This window comes from Salvelinus namaycush, chromosome 1, assembly GCF_016432855.1.
Source record: "Salvelinus namaycush isolate Seneca chromosome 1, SaNama_1.0, whole genome shotgun sequence".
Lineage (NCBI taxonomy): Eukaryota > Metazoa > Chordata > Actinopteri > Salmoniformes > Salmonidae > Salvelinus > Salvelinus namaycush.
Window position 1 is genome coordinate 6,658,133 of NC_052307.1, and position 16,313 is coordinate 6,674,445.

The 16,313-nt window shown below is 44.4% G+C and overlaps 1 protein-coding gene across 1 annotated transcript in view; it reads left to right on the forward strand.

Moving 5' to 3' along the window:
* Positions 1-12,235: 12,235 nt before the first annotated feature.
* LOC120050245 (pikachurin) overlaps positions 12,236-16,313 on the forward strand; it is a 55,872-nt gene continuing 51,794 nt past the window's right edge. Inside the window, exon 1 of the mRNA XM_038996840.1 lies at positions 12,236-12,239. Coding sequence (XP_038852768.1) covers positions 12,236-12,239 — 4 coding nt within the window. The remainder of the gene's footprint in view (positions 12,240-16,313) is intronic.

Genomic DNA, 16,313 nt, shown 5'->3' on the forward strand with positions numbered 1-16,313 from the left:
TTTATGTTTTATTAGTCTTCAAGTAGGCCTAGAAAATGGTCCTGAAGGTTTCTCGTAATTCCGTCTTGATTTTATGACATCTTGGTATTTGGTATTTTATTAGGATCCCCATTAGCTGTTGCGAAAGCAGCTTGTCTTCCTGGGGTCCACACAAAACAGGAAACATGACATAATACAGAACATCAATAGACAAGAACAGCTCAAGGACAGAACTGCATACATGTTTTAAAAAGGCACATGTAGCCTACACATCAATACATACATACAAACTATCTAGGTCAAATAGGGGAGAGGCGTTGTGCCGTGAGGTGTTGCTATTCATTTGAGAAATATGAGATGGAAAGGAATAATAGCCACAACTAACTATCCTCTCAAGATCTCAACATGGACGTTCATTAGTTAGCTAGAAGTGTCATCTTGACAGCAATCACTGTTATTCCCATTGAAGGGCTGCGTTCCCACCAGATATCATGTGGGTCTTTGTGTTATTGAGACATGCAGGTAGCAGACAAGGGTTGCTGTAGTAGGGACAGCCCTTACAAGTAAGGAATAGGACACAATTTTGGATGCAAGCTAGATCAAACCAGATTGTAGGTGGAAACATAACGTGGCTGGGGAGGACAAGGTCAAGTGGTGTTATTTTGAAACCACAGTGGCCAAATGATGACCTCCCATTGCACGAGGCATAGCTTACTCATCACCATCCTAGCCTACAGTTTTCTCCTCTTCATATCTAATATGGATGTACATGTAGCAGGAGTTTAGGATGTCATTCTACAGGCAAGGGGTATTGGTAGGGGTTTTCATGGTTGTTTCAGGGAAAGTCAATTGGTTTATTGATTCACTGGGACCCACAGGGGTTTTTACCTTCAGAAACATTTACATTTACAGTTCAAGTCCACTAGAGGGCAGACTAGGATATTTTATATGGAAGCAAATAATATCACATAGCAAAGAAGGAGTTGAAGGTAGTATTACATGAAGGGTTTACTGTGTTATCTCATTACCTTTTAGAGACCAGCGGTTGTGTATCTAGGCCTGTTACATTCTGGCTTTGCTTGTTCTTTCTGAGACAAAAAATATAGATATGAAACAAGTCAGAAAGGTCAGACACTGGATTTACAGGGGACAAACACCTATCTGCTTGTAGGCAACAAACAGATGTGTGATACGCCTGTTCATATCGTTGCATGCAGACGATACAGAGGCCTGAGTGTAACAGGCGCCACGCTGCTTGCTTAACAGTACCACTTCGTTCCTCATGAGCCCACACTGGCATTCAATATTAGATCCTCTGTCTCGGGAACACATGTGACTGCCCTCTTGTCAACACCTTAGTCTGCTGCGCCACCAAAAAGCTTGCAATTTGATAGCACGGGTGGTGGTATTTCAAGCTGAGGAGTTAATTTAACCAATACACAAGCACATGGTCACCTTGACGCTAGGGCACCTTCTAATCTTTCCAATATACTGTATAATCTCCCTTGTGAGATTTATTGACAGTGATAGATTAGGAAGTAATCCACAGGGAAAGAAGTAGGATTCTATCAGCCTGTCTCTATGATGATCCTGTGAACTACAGGCTGTCCCATTCAGACAGAGTAAAGGTCTATCCCAGCTAGTACAGAACGTTCCTGTAACGTTGCCTAAAGGTTCTCCTTTGTTTTTCCACAATGTTCTGGGAACCAAAACTGGTTAGCTGGGATCTCTCCATCTCCATACACATTGCACTTGTTCAGAAGCAGACTCTTACTAACAGACTGAAAGTTGTTTTTCTGTTTTGATAAAGTTCTATAATACACATGCAGGATTTTAGATTTTTTTCTTCATGATTTCATTCTTTGATTGCATCATGACATCACTAGGGGGTCAACCTCTGCAACTGCAGGTCAACCAATTATTACACCCTTACTGCATGATGGAGGATTAATCTACTAATCCCCAGGGTCAGTTAAGGCCATTCGTCTGAAATAATCATAACAACAATCCTAATATTCATAATGTGTTTGTTGTGTTTAATAAAACGGAGTGGTGGCAGTTCTGGAAACCCGATTTGCCGTGGCTAAAGATACTGAGATGTTTTTTATGCTGCTGCTGCTGCCCACTCCGCTGTCTATACCCACTCCGCTGTCTATACCCACTCTTCTGCCTATTTAGCTGCTGCTCAGTGCTCGGTCCCCTGCCGCTTCCCCTTTCTTGATCAGCAATGAACACCTAGGTTCTGGTGTAGCCTACAAACTTCATGTTGTATACAAAGGACATGATCGACTTGGATATTGCGTTCCATGCCTCAGTAGGCTATTAAGCAGAAGCACAATTTCATGTTCTTTTTTTTAGGAGGGGAGTTAGGCTTAACTGGTCATGCGATTTGCTAGCAACAACATTGAGCCATCATCAGTCAATTCTTGTAAAAATGTATGTTCTGCGTCACTACAGACCTGGGTTCGATCCCGGGCTGTATCACAACCTGGCCGTGATCTGCAGTCCCATAGGGCGGCACACAATTGGCCCAGCGTTGTCCGGGTTAGGGGAGGGTTTGGCCGCGGGGGTTTTACTTGGCTCATGTCGATCTAGTGACTCCTTGTGGCGGGCCGGGCGCCTGCAGGCTGACCTCGGTCATCAGTTGAACGTGTTTCCTCCGACACATTGGTGCAGCTGGCTTCCGGGTTCAGCGGGCGGGTATTAAGAAGCGCAGTTTGGCGGGTCATGTTTCGGAGGACGTATGACTCGACCTTGAGACAAGATCAAAATTGGGGAGAAAAAGGGGGTAAAATACAAAAAACATATTTTTTTTTAAATAACGGTAAATTCTGAAAATGCTTACCTGTACCTATGTTTGTCCTGTACAACTACAGTTCTTCTAGGAGGTGTTGAAATTCATACTTTTAATAAAAACTTTTATTGAATACAATGACTGACTTTTTCCCTAATTTGTGTTGCTCAACTGGAGATGTAGTGGCATTGACGCACTGAGTTGAGCAACACAAATTAGGAAAAAGTCAGTGGTTGAATTTACATGTTGTATATAATAGACATGATCAACATCTTCGCACAAACTCACAAATAGTTTTTTGCCCAAATGCAAAACTCAAGTGGGGAGGCAACATATCCAACATAAGCAAGACACAGGGCACGTTCGAGCATATCACTTTCGCAAGGTCACCGCCTTTTAAAACGTGTTGCATTATGGGGATAAAAATTGTCCGACTTAACGGAAATCATGTGATCAAAGTTCAAAGGTTGACTGCAAGTTTCTGCAGTTGCTCTTCAACCTTCAGCCATCGCCTGCATTGTGGGAGGCTCTATCGTCAACCAATCATTAAGGTGTTTTTGTTAAACCCACGCGAACGTGACCAAAGACATGACTGAAACAGGAACCAACATCATGTAGGCGGAGGCTAAAACAGACTTTCCTCCGTCGCAACGTCCTTCTAAGGCCCTTCTGCTAGCTTGCTAGCCCCGGCCTGCTAGCTGTCTGAATCTCCAGCCAGCCCAACCACTCACTGGACCCCTATGATCACTCGGCTACACATGTCTCTCCCTAATATCAATATGCCTTGTCCATTACTGTCCTGGTTAGTGATTATTGTCTTATTTCACTGTAGAGCCTCTAGCCCTGCTCAATATGCCTTAACCTACCATTTAGTTCCACCTCCCACACATGCAGTGACATCACCTGGTTAAAACGTCTCTAGAGACAGTATCTCTCTCTCATCATTACTCAATGCCTAGGTTTACTTCCAATGTACTCACATCCTGCCATACCTTTGTCTGTACATTATGCCTTGAATCTATTCTATCGCGCCCAGAAACCTGCTCCTTTTACTCTCTGTTCCGAACATACTAAACGACCAGATCTGTTAGTCTTTAGCCGTACCCTCATCCTACTCCTCCTCTGTTCCTCTGGTGATGTAGAGGTTAATCCAGGCCCTGCAGTGCCTAGCTCCACTCCTACTCCCCAGGTGCTCTCATTTGTTGACTTCTGTAACCGTAAAAGCCTTGGTTTCATGCATGTTAACATTAGAATCCTCCTCCCTAAGTTTGTTTTATTCACTGCTTTAGCACACTCTGCCAACCCAGATGTCCTAGCCATGTCTGAATCCTGGTTTAGGAAGGCCACCAAAAACCCTGAAATTTCCATCCCTAACTATAACATTTTCCGACAAGATAGAACTGCCAAAAGGGACGGTGTTGCAATCTACTGCAGAGATAGCCTGCAGAGTTCTGTCTTACTATCCAGGTCTGTACCCAAACAATTCGAGCATCTACTTTTAAAAATCGACCTTTCCAGAAACAAGTCTCTCACCATTGTCGCTTGCTATAGACCACCCTCTGCCCCCAGCTGTGCCCTGGACACCATATGTGAATTGATTGCCCCCCATCTATATTCAGAGCTTGTGCTGCTAGGTGACCTAAACTGGGAAATGCTTAACACCCCGGCCATCCTACAATCTAAACTTGATGCCCTCAATCTCACACAAATGATCAATGAACCCACCAGGTACAACGCCAAATCCGTAAACACGGGCACCCTCATAGATATTATCATCCTAACCAACTTGCCCTCCAAATACACCTCTGCTGTTTTCAACTAAGATCTCAGCGATCACTGCCTCATTGCCTGCATCCGTAATGGGTCTGCGGTCAAACGACCACCCCTCATCACTGTCAAACGCTCCCTAAAACACTTCAGCGAGGAGGCCTTTCTAATCTACCTGGCCCGGGTATCCTGGAAGGATATTGACCTCATCCCGTCAGTAGAGGATGCCTGGTCATTCTTTAAAAGTGCCTTCCTCACCATCTTAAATAAGCATGCCCCTTTCAAAAAATGTAGAACCAGGTACAGATATAGCCCTTGGTTCTCTCCAGACCTGACTGCCCTTGACCAGCACAAAAACATCCTGTGGCGTTCTGCATTAGCATCGAATAGCCCCCGTGATATGCAACTTTTCAGGGAAGTTGGAACCAATATACACAGGCAGTTAGGAAAGCTAAGGCTAAGCAGAAATTTGCATCCTGTAGCACAAACTCCAAAAAGTTCTGGGACACTGTAAAGTCCATGGAGAATAAGAGCATCTCCTCCCAGCTGCCCACTGCTCTGAGGCTAGGAAACACTGTCACCACCAATAAATCCACTATAATTGAGAATTTCAATAAGCATTTTTCTACGGCTGGCCATGCTTTCCACCTGGCTACCCCTACCCCGATCAACAGCCCTGCACTTCCCACAGAAACTCACCCAAGCCTCCCCCATTTCTCCCTCACCCAAATCCAGATAGCTGATGTTCTGAAAGAGCTGCAAAATCTGGACCCCAACAAATCAGCCGGGCTAGAAATCTGGACCCTCTCTTTCTAAAATTATCTGCCGAAATTGTTGCAACCCCTATTACTAGCCTGTTCAACCTCTCTTTTGTATCGTCTGAGATTCCCAAAGATTGGAAAGCTGCCGCTGTCATCCCCCTCTTCAAAGGGGGAGACACTCTAGACCCAAACTGCTATAGACCTATATCTATCCTACTCTGCCTTTCTAAGGTCTTTGAGAGCCAAGTTAATAAACAGATCACTGACCATTTCGAATCCCACCGTACCTTCTCTTCTATACAATCTGGTTTCAGAGCTGGTCATGGGTGCACCTAAGCCACGCTCAAGGTCCTAAATGATATCATAACCACCATCGATAAGAGACATTACTGTGCAGATGTATTCATCGACCTGGCCAAGGCTTTCGACTCTGTCAAACCTGGACCGTCTGAAGGAGGAGGACTTCCATAAGGCTGAGGAGTTTGTCCAGCTCATGAGATGAATCCTCTATACATCCACACTCTGTGTGTCATGTGAAAAGAATGTGACCTGTGGACAGATCAAACCCATCCTCCACAAACTGGAAGAGCACTTCACTGTGAAGCATGAAGATACAACGTTTGTGGCAACCATCAAAGAGGAGGTCTGGGAGAACCTCTCCGAGCGCTATCAGGATGAGGACATTCAAGCCTTCCTGAATGAAGCCACAGCAATGGACCGCAGATTTAAAGGGAGGCCGGTGAGTGACGCCACCTGGGACAGGCTGAGGAAGACAACTGTTGAGGTCAATGTGACAGGAGCAACACCGGGGCTGTCAGAGGAGCCGGAACAGACAGACACAGAGCACCAGCAACAGGAGGAGGAGTCTGAAGGAGAAGGAGAGGAAATGAAGGAGACAGTCCCTCCATTGTACAAAACAAGGAGTGCCTTGGAGGAACTGTTCTCACAGGAGGACAGAGAGTTGAGGTTGACGATCCAACAGGACACCTCGTCCCTCACCCTCAGCGAGCATGTTGACCTAGAGGTCGAGCTCTACAAAGGCCTGCCTCCCATCCCCATGGCTGAAGAGCCGGTGATTTAGTGGTGGTGGGAGAAGAGAGCTACTCTGCCCCTCCTCACAAACATTGCAACAAGCTACCTCTGTGCTCAAGCCTCCACACCTTGCAGGAGGGTATTTTCAACTGCAGGGAACACAATAAGCCAGGAGAGGTCCCGACTTTTGCCAGAGAAGGCAAATATGTTGATCTTTCTCCAGAGAACTGCTAAGAACTGCTAGTCCTTTGCAGCCTACCTGCATGCCCCACCCGTGTTGCTCTATAACACTGGCTTATCTTCTGCAGCCTACCTGCATGTCCCACCCGTGTTGCTCTATACGACTGGCTTATCTTCTGCAGCCTACCTGCATGCCCCACCCGTGTTGCTCTATACGACTGTCTTATCTTTTGCAGCCTACCTGCATGCCCCACCCGTGTTGCTCTATACGACTGTCTTATCTTCTGCATCCTACCTGCATGCCCCACCCGTGTTGCTCTATACGACTGGCTTATCTTCTGCAGCCTACCTGCATGCCCCACCCGTGTTGCTCTGTACCACTGTCTTTTCTTTTGCAGGAAAATATTGTTTATTTCATTTGTTTTACATTTCCATCATCACAACATTAGTCTATAATAATGATTTGTTCAAAACATTGCTGTTTCTTTTGTTGTAAATAATTGTTTCTTTTATTTATTTAACATTTCAGAAAATAAAGCAACGTTAATTCTGTTCTTAATTTGTTTTTTGTTTTTCTAGTAAAAAATAACAAAAATAACTGATAAGAATACCGTTAAAGTACAGATTGATAAGCAGTAACGGTAAGAGTAGCAATACCGTTCAAATCTTAACGATACCCATCCCTAGTGATCACACAGTCTTCCGGGAATAGCTGGTGCTCTCATGCATGTTTCAGTGCCATTTGCCTCGAAGAGAGCATAGAAGTAGTGTAGCTCGTCTAGTACTGTAGGCTCGTGTCACTGGGCAGCTCTTTGCTTCCCTTTGTAGTCTGTAATGGTTTGCAAGCCCTGCCACATCCGATGAGCATCAGAGCGGTGTAGTACGATTCGATCTTTGTCCTGTATTGATGCTTTGCCTGTTTGATGGTTCGTCGGAGGGCATAGCGGGATTTGTTATAAGCTTCCGGGTTAGAGCAAACCAAGCCATGAGGTCGAAGGAAATGTCCGTAGAGCTCCGAGACAAGATTGTGTCGAGGCACAGATCTGGGGAAGGGTACCAACACATTTCTGCAGCATTGAAGATTCCAAAGAACACAGTGGTCTCCATCATTATTAAATGGAAGAAGTTTGGAACCACCAAGAAACTTCCTAGAGCTGGCCGTCCGGCAAAACTGAGCAATCGGGGGAGAGGGGCCTTGGTCAGGGAGGTGACCAAGAACCCGATGGTCACTCAGACAGAGCTCTAGAGTTCCTCTGTAGAGATGGGAGAACCTACCAGAAGGATAAACATCTCTGCAGCACTCCACCAATCAGGCCTTTATGGTAGACTGGCCAGATGGAAGCCACTCCTCAGTAAAAGGCACATGACAGTCCGCTTGGAGTTTTCCAAAAGGTACCTAAAGACTCTCAGATCATGAGAAACAAGATTCTCTGGTCTGATGAAACCAAGATTGAACTCTTTGTCCTGAATGCCAAGCATCACGTCCGGAGGAAATCTGGCACCATCCGAATGGTGAAGCATGATGGTAGCAGCATCATGCTGTGGGGATGTTTTTCAGCAGCAGGGACTGGGAGACTACTCAGGATTGAGGGAAAGATGAAAGGAGTAAAGTACAGTGAGATTGTTGATGAAAACCTGCTCCAGAGCACTCAGGACCTCAGACTGGGGTGAAGGTTCACCTTCCAACAGGACAATGACCCTAAACACACAGCCAAGACAACGCAGGAGTGGCTTCGGGACAAATCTCTGAATGTCCTTGAGTGGCCCAGCCAGAGCCTAGACTTGAACCCGATCGAACATGGAGAGACCTGAAAATAGCTGTGCAGCAACGCTCCCCATCCAACCTGACAGATCTTGAGAGGATCAGCCGAGAAGAATGGGAGAAACTCCACAAATAGAGGTGTGCCAAGCTTGTCGCGTCATACCCAAGAAGACTCAATGCTGTAATCAGTACTAAAGGTGCATCAACAAAGTACTGAGTAAAAGATCTGAATACTTATGTAAATGTGATATATTTGTTATTTTTTTTATTTGTATAAATTAGCAAAAATGGCTAAAAACCAGTTTTTGCTTTGTCATTATGGGGTATTGTGTGTAAAATGATTAGGGGAAAAAGCTATTTCATAAATTTTAGAATAAGGCTGTAATGTAACAAAATGTGGAAAAAGTCAAGAGATCTGAATACTTACCGAAGGCACAAAAGTAAGTGGACACCCCTTCAAATTAGTGGATTTGGCTATTTCAGTAACACCTGTTAGTGTCAGGTGTATAAAAACGAGCACACAGACATGAAATCTCCAACATTGGCAGTAGAATCACCTTACTGAAGAGCTGAGTGACTTTCAACAAGGCACCACCATAGGATGCCACCTTTCCAACAAGTCAGTTTGACAAATTTCTGTCCTGCTAGAGCTGCCCCAGTCAACTGTAAGTGCTGTTATTGTGAAGTGGAAACTTCTAGGAGCAGCAATGGCTCAGCTGCGTAGTGGTATGCCACACAAGCTCACAGAAGGGAACTGCCGAGTTCTGAAGCACGTAGCTCATAAAAATTGTCTGTCCTTGGTTGCAACACTCACTACTGAATTCCAGCTAAGGCCCCTTAGTTCCTGTGAAGGGAAATCTTAACGCTACAGCATACAATGACATTCTAGACGATTCTGTGCTTCCAACATTGTGGCAATAGTTTGGGGAAAGCCCTTTCCTGTTTCAGTATGACATTGCCTCTGTGCACAAAGCGAGGTTCATACAGAAATGGTTTGTCGAGATCGGTGTGGAAGAACTTGACTGGCCTGCATAGGGCCCTGACCTCAACCCCATCGCCTGGCCTAATTCCCCAACATCAGTGCAAGACCTCACTAATGCTCTTGTGGCTGAATGTAAGCAAGTCCCTGCAGCAATGTTCCAACATCTAGTGGAAAGCCTTCCCAGAATAGTGGAAGCTGTTATAGCAGCAAAGGGGGACCAACTCCATATTAATACCCATGATTTTGGAATGAGATGTTCGACGAGCAGGTGTCCACATACTTTTGGTCTTGTAGTGTATGATTGACATTTTTGTGAGTGTATGGGGGCATGTTTATTTCGATAATATAAAGAAAAACTTTAATAAACAATGGCAACGCTGCCATGTTGATCTGAGCCTTGCCGTTGGAAAACCACATTAGTGTCCAACTTTCGCACCTTCCACGACTACACTCCTTGACTTTAGTCTACAGTCGGTTGCTTTCGCCTTACCACTCAAACGCGCCCACAGACACGCAGTCTAATTAGCGATGTAGTCTTATTATTTTCATCATCACGGCAAACATTGGCTAAGCAGGAGGCAGACAGGCAGCCAGTGTTGTCATGTTATTTTTCAGCAACTCTGACTAGTGGCTACGATATGGCAGCAACTACAAAGATTACAAAGAGACCTACATCATCACACAAAACGAAGATTGTTTTTGCTCCAATGCAATGTGTAGAGACCGCGCCCTGCTTGTTTAACTGCAATATCCGTTACAGCAGACAGAGAAGGTTGTAGCCTTCAAAATGCGTGAATGTTCGTTCATATCGCTGCAGGGTTTTTATTTCAGCTGTTCAGAAATATGATTCAGAGACATAATCTAGTGGTTCAGAAGAGGGTGAGTAAAGCGAGAAATGTGAAGCGAGGTGTGGAGTGTGAGCGGCAGCTACATAGAAAAATTATTGTGCGTAAAATAACACATGCGCATAACTTGATCACTTGATCTATAGTTTTGAGAAATATATTTCTAGAGGGGCGGGACGGGGGCGATGACCTTAATAAATGACCTTGACCAATGACCAATGACCTTAATAAAATGATAACTCCATGACAGTGCAGCACTGCTAACCATTTTTTTTGGTCAAATGTTTATTTGATCATTTTATAAACACATATCACAGACAAGGTGCAGACATAAAATCATTGAGGATGACACAGAAAGATGGTGGTCAGACGTTGTTGTTAGGTGTCCTCACCTTTTAGTTTATATAAACTTTCTCAATAAGACATGTCAACTATTGCCAGATTTCGTGCTTGCTCCTCCAGGTTGTGTAGTCTAGAACCTGTGCATTGGGTTTCTTGGCTGTATCTCATCAGAGCAGATGTCCTGTTTCCAGCAGGGTTAGGCCTGGCCAGAAGAAATGGACTCTGGGAGGTTTTACATTTTACATTATAATTGAAATAATTTAGCAGACACTCTTATCCAGAGCGACTGGATAAGAGTGGGGTGAATTAGGGTGAAGTGCCTTGCTCAAGGGCACATCGGCAGATTTTTCACCTAGTCGGCTCATTGATTTGAACCAGCAATCTTTTGGTTACTGGCCGAACGCGCTTAACCACTACCTGCCTTACCTGTGTAGAATTAGCATTATTTGGCTAATAGTGGGGGCTTCGAGGAAAAAAATGGTCCGGTTGTGGGGGCCTTAAGGTAAAAAGGAAATTAGAAATGCCTGGGCCTATTTTTCACCCCAGTTCAGCCCTGCTGGCCAGCATAACCATGACAGAGGCTTCTATATCTACCATACTGTTGTGACACCCCCCCCACCATCTATCTAACCACTCAAACTGAATTCTTCCCCTGCTCTATCGTTCACTACAAGCTTCAACTTCAGACTGCCATCATTGAAGTTGTTTGTGGTGATGTCAAAATGAGGGGTGTTGTACAAAACAAAGTCATCAGCGATTGGATCATCTCCAACCAATCAGAGTATCAAAGCCAATGCCGAATTTTCTAAACTGCGATTTACCCACGTGTGTCCTGGCTCTGGCCCAACTCATCAGTTTCTGGGACCAATCAGATGGTCTCGAATGGATTTCCATTCTAGAAATCATTAGGGAGGTACTCATATCCAGATTCATTGTCATTGCGGAGAAGAAACTAACGTTTGTGGCGTAGCGTTTGGCCGTAGCAAGGAGTTTGGGTAGCCAGGCAACCATCTATCACCCCCTAGAACCAGAGAAACCATACTGCTGTGAACTCTCACTCTGCCAAACCCAGAGCACCGTCTACCACCCCCTAGAACCAGAGAAATCATACTGCTGTGAACTTTCACTCTGCCAAACCCAGAGCACCGTCTACCACCCCCTAGAGACAGAGAAATCATACTGCTGTGAACTCTCACTCTGCCAAACCCAGAGCACCGTCTATCACCCCCTAGAGACAGAGAAACCATACTGCTGTGAACTCTCACTCTGCCAAACCCAGAGCACCGTCTACCACCCCCTAGAGACAGAGAAATCATACTGCTGTGAACTCTCACTCTGCCAAACCCAGAGCACCGTCTACCACCCCCTAGAGACAGAGAAACCATACTGCTGTGAACTTTCACTCTGCCAAACCCAGAGCACCGTCTACCACCCCCTAGAGACAGAGAAACCATACTGCTGTGAACTCTCACTCTGCCAAACCCAGAGCACCGTCTACCACCCCCTAGAGACAGAGAAATCATACTGCTGTGAACTCTCACTCTGCCAAACCCAGAGCACCGTCTACCACCCCCTAGAGACAGAGAAACCATACTGCTGTGAACTCTCACTCTGCCAAACCCAGAGCACCGTCTACCACCCCCTAGAGACAGAGAAACCATACTGCTGTGAACTTTCACTCTGCCAAACCCAGAGCACCGTCTACCACCCCCTAGAGACAGAGAAACCATACTGCTGGGTGAAGACAGATGAGAAAAAGCCATAACACTGATGACTGGGTGGTTTGGGTATATGGGTATGGAACTTTAATGACAAACAACAATGTTATCTTTTCTCCTCAGAGCTTATAACAATTGCACAGATCATCAAGCTAGTTTGTTTGGTGCTGGTTCCTGAATTTGACGTCTTAATTTGCAGGGAGATATGATGTGTATGCAAGGCATTAGAGATCATTGCAATCCAAATGGCACCCGTTTCCCCTATTTAGTGCACTACTTTTGATCATGGCCCATAAGGCTCTGGTAAAAAAAAGTAGTGCACTACGTAGGGAATAGGGTGCCATTTGGGACAGATACTTGCTCTTTAGCATTTTGCTCGGGGGAGTTCTAAATTGAATACAAGGATGCCACATTAGTAGCCAGGGGCACCACAGGATCCTATAAAGATGTGATAATGAACAAAGACATTGGTTTACAAAATAAGGAATTGTGTCTGATTTGATGTCTGCTGTAGGAATGTGACCGTAGAAGTAGAGGCCATAGAGGCTTTTTCTATGAGGATGGTATATTCAGTGTGGTTGTGAACAATAGTTCGACGAAAGTATCTTGTGAATAGTCAATCCAATACAAGAATAATAGGTATTCCAAAAAAATTGAATTTAAGTATGGTGTAATTATCAATACATAATTAAAACATTTTTTAAATGTAACCTTTATTTAACTAGGCAAGTGATTTAAAAACAAATTCTTATTTACAATGACGGCCTTCTCCGGCCAAACCCGGACGATGCTGGGCCAATTTTGCGCCGCCCAGCGGTACATCCAATCACAGCCGGTATGTAATAGTCAGAAATAATAATTACTGCCCTTTTAAGAGGATACATCCATACGGTAGGCATCTACATTCTAACCCTAACCCTTTTAAAAGGATACATCCATACGGGAGGCATCTACATTGTAACCCTAACCCTTTTAAGAGGAAAAAATGATCCTCAGCAATCTAAACACTACCCATAATGACAAAGCGAAAACAGTTTTTTAGAAATTTTTGCAAATGTATAAAATAATACAAATAGAAATACCTTATTTACATAAGTATTCAGACCCTTTGCTACAGTATGAGACTGAAAATTGAGCTCAGGTGCATCCTGTTTCCATTGATCATCCTTGAGATGTTTCTACAACTTGATTGGAGTCCACCTGTGGTAAATTCAATTGATTGGACATGATTTGGAAAGGCACACACCTGTCTATATAAGGTCCCACAGTTGACAGTGCATGTCAGAGCAAAAACCAGGCCATGAGGTCAAAGGAATTGTCTGTAGAGCTCCGAGACAGGATTATGTCAAGGCACAGACCTGTGGAAGGGTACCAAAACATTTCTGCAGCATTGAAGGTCCCCAAGAACACAGTGGCCTTCTTCATTCTTAAATGGAAGAAGTTTGGAACCACCAAGACTCTTCCTAGAACTGGCCGCCCAGCCAAACTCAGCAATCGGGGGAGAAGGGCCTCGGTCAGGGAGCCAAGAACACGATGGGTTCTTCTGTGGAGATGGGAGAACCTTCCAGAAGGACAAACATCTCTGCATCACGCCACCAATCAGGCCTTTATGATAGTGGCTAGACGGAAGCCACTCCTCAGTAAAAGGCACATGATAGCCCTCTTGGAGTTTTCCAAAAGGCACCTAAAGACTCTCAGATCATGAGAAACAAGATTCTCTGGTCTGATGAAACTAAGATTGAACTCTTTGGCCTGAATGCCAAGCGTCACGTCTGGAGGAAACCTGGCACCATCCCTGTTGGTGGCAGCATCATGCTGTGGGGATGGTTTTCAGCAGCAGGGACTGGGAGACTAGTTAGGATCGAGGCAAAGATGAACGGAGCAAAGTTTCAGAGAGATCCTTAATGAAAACCTGCTCCAGAGCACTCAGGACCTCAGACTGGGGCAAAGTTTCACCTTCCAACAGGACACCGACCCTAAGCAAACAGCCAAGACAACACAGGAGTGGCTTCGGGACAAGTCTCTGACTGTCCTTGAGTGGACCAGCCAGAGCCCAGACTGGAACCTGATCGAACATCTCTGGAGAGACCTGAAAATAGCTGTGCAGCAAAGTTCCCCATCCAAACTGACAGAGCTTGAGTTGATCTGCAGAGAAAAATGGGAGAAACTCCCCAAATACAAGAAGACTTGTGGCTGTAATCACTGCCAAAGGTACTTCAACAAAGTACTGAGTAAAGGATCTGAATACTTATGTTCAGTGCCAAGAAAAAGTATGTGAACCCTTTGGAATTACCTGGATTTCTACATAAATTGTGCATCAAATTTGATCTGATCTTCATCTAAGTCACAACAATAGACAAACATAGTGTGCTTAAACTAATAGATTATAGTATTTTTCTATGTTGAATACATCATTTAAACATTCACAGTGTAGGTTGGAAAAAGTAGGTGAACCCCTAGGCTAATGAGTTATCCAAAAGCTAATTGGAGTCAGGAGTCAGCTAACCTGGAGTCCAATCAGTGAGACGAGATTGGAGATGTTAGTTAGAGCTGCCTTCCCTATAAACACTCACAAAATTGGAGTTTGCTATTCACAAGAAGCATTGCCTGATGTGAACCATGCCTCGAACAAAAGAGATCTCAGAAGACCTAAGATTGAGAATTGTTGACTTGCATAAAGCTGGAAAGGGTTACAAAAGTATCTCTAAAAGCCATGGTGTTCATCAGTCCACTGTAAGACAAATTGTCTATAAATGAAGAAAGTTCAGCACTGTTGCTACTCTCCCTAGTGGCCGTCCTGCAAAGATGACTGCAAGAGCACAGCGCAGAATGCTCAATGAGGTTAAGAAGAATCCTAGAGTGTCAGCTAAAGATTTACAGAAATCTCTGGAACATGCTAACATCTCTGTTGACGAGTCTACGATACGTAAAATACTAAACAAGAATGGTGTTCATGGGAGGACACCACAGAAGAAGCCACTGCTGTCCAAAAAAAACATTGCTGCACATCAGAAGTTTGCAAAAGTGCCCCTGGATGTTATTCGGTGGTTTGATGAAACTACAGTTGAGTTGTTTGGAAGGAACACCCAACACTGTGTGGAGAAAAAAAGGCACAACACACCAACATCAAAACCTCATCCCAACTGTAAAGTATGGTGGAGGGGGCACCATGGTTTGGGGCTGCTTTGCTGCCTCAGGGCCTGGACAGCTTGCTATCGTCGGCGGAAAAATGAATTCCCATGTTTATCAAGACATTTTGCAGGAGAATGTTAGGCTATCTGTCCGCCAATTGAAGCTCAACCGAAGTTGGGTGATGAAACAGGACAATGACCCAAAACACAGAAGTAAATCAATAACAAAATGTTTTCAACAGAAGAAAATACACCTTATGGAGTGGCCCTGTCAGAGTCCTGACCTCAACCCAATTGAGATGCTGTGGCATGACCTCAAGAGAGCAGATCACACCAGACATCTCAAGAATATTGCTGAACTGAAACAGTTTTGTAAAAAGGAATGGTTCAAAATTCCTCCTGACCGTTGTGCAGGTCTGATCCGCAACGACAGAAAATGTTTGGTTGAGGTTATTGCTGCCAAAGGAGGGTCAACCAGTTATTAAATCCAAGGGTTCGCATACTTTTCCCACCCTGCACTGTGAATGTTCATACGGTGTGTTCAATAAAGACATGAAAACATACAATTGTGTGTGTGTTATTAGTTTAAGCAGACTGTGTTTGTCTATTGTTGTGATCTAGATGAAGATCAGATCAAATTTGATGACCAATTTATGCAGAAATCCAGGTATTTCCAAACGGTTCACATACTTTTTCTTGCCACTGTCAATGTGATATTTCCATTTAAAAAATATATATAAATCAGCAAACATTTCTAAAAAAATCAATTTTAGAATAAGGCTGTAACCTAACAAAATGTGAAAAAGGTCAAAAGGTCTGAATACTTGCATTTTTGCCCTCAGAACAGCCTCAATTCACCGGGGCATGGACTCTAAAAGGTGTTGAAAGCGATCCACAGGGATGCTGGCCCATGTTGACTCCAATGCTTCCCACAGTTGTGTCAAGTTGGCTGGATGTCCTCTCGGTGGTGGACCATTCTTGATACACACGGGAAACTGTTGAGCGTTAAAAAAAACAGCA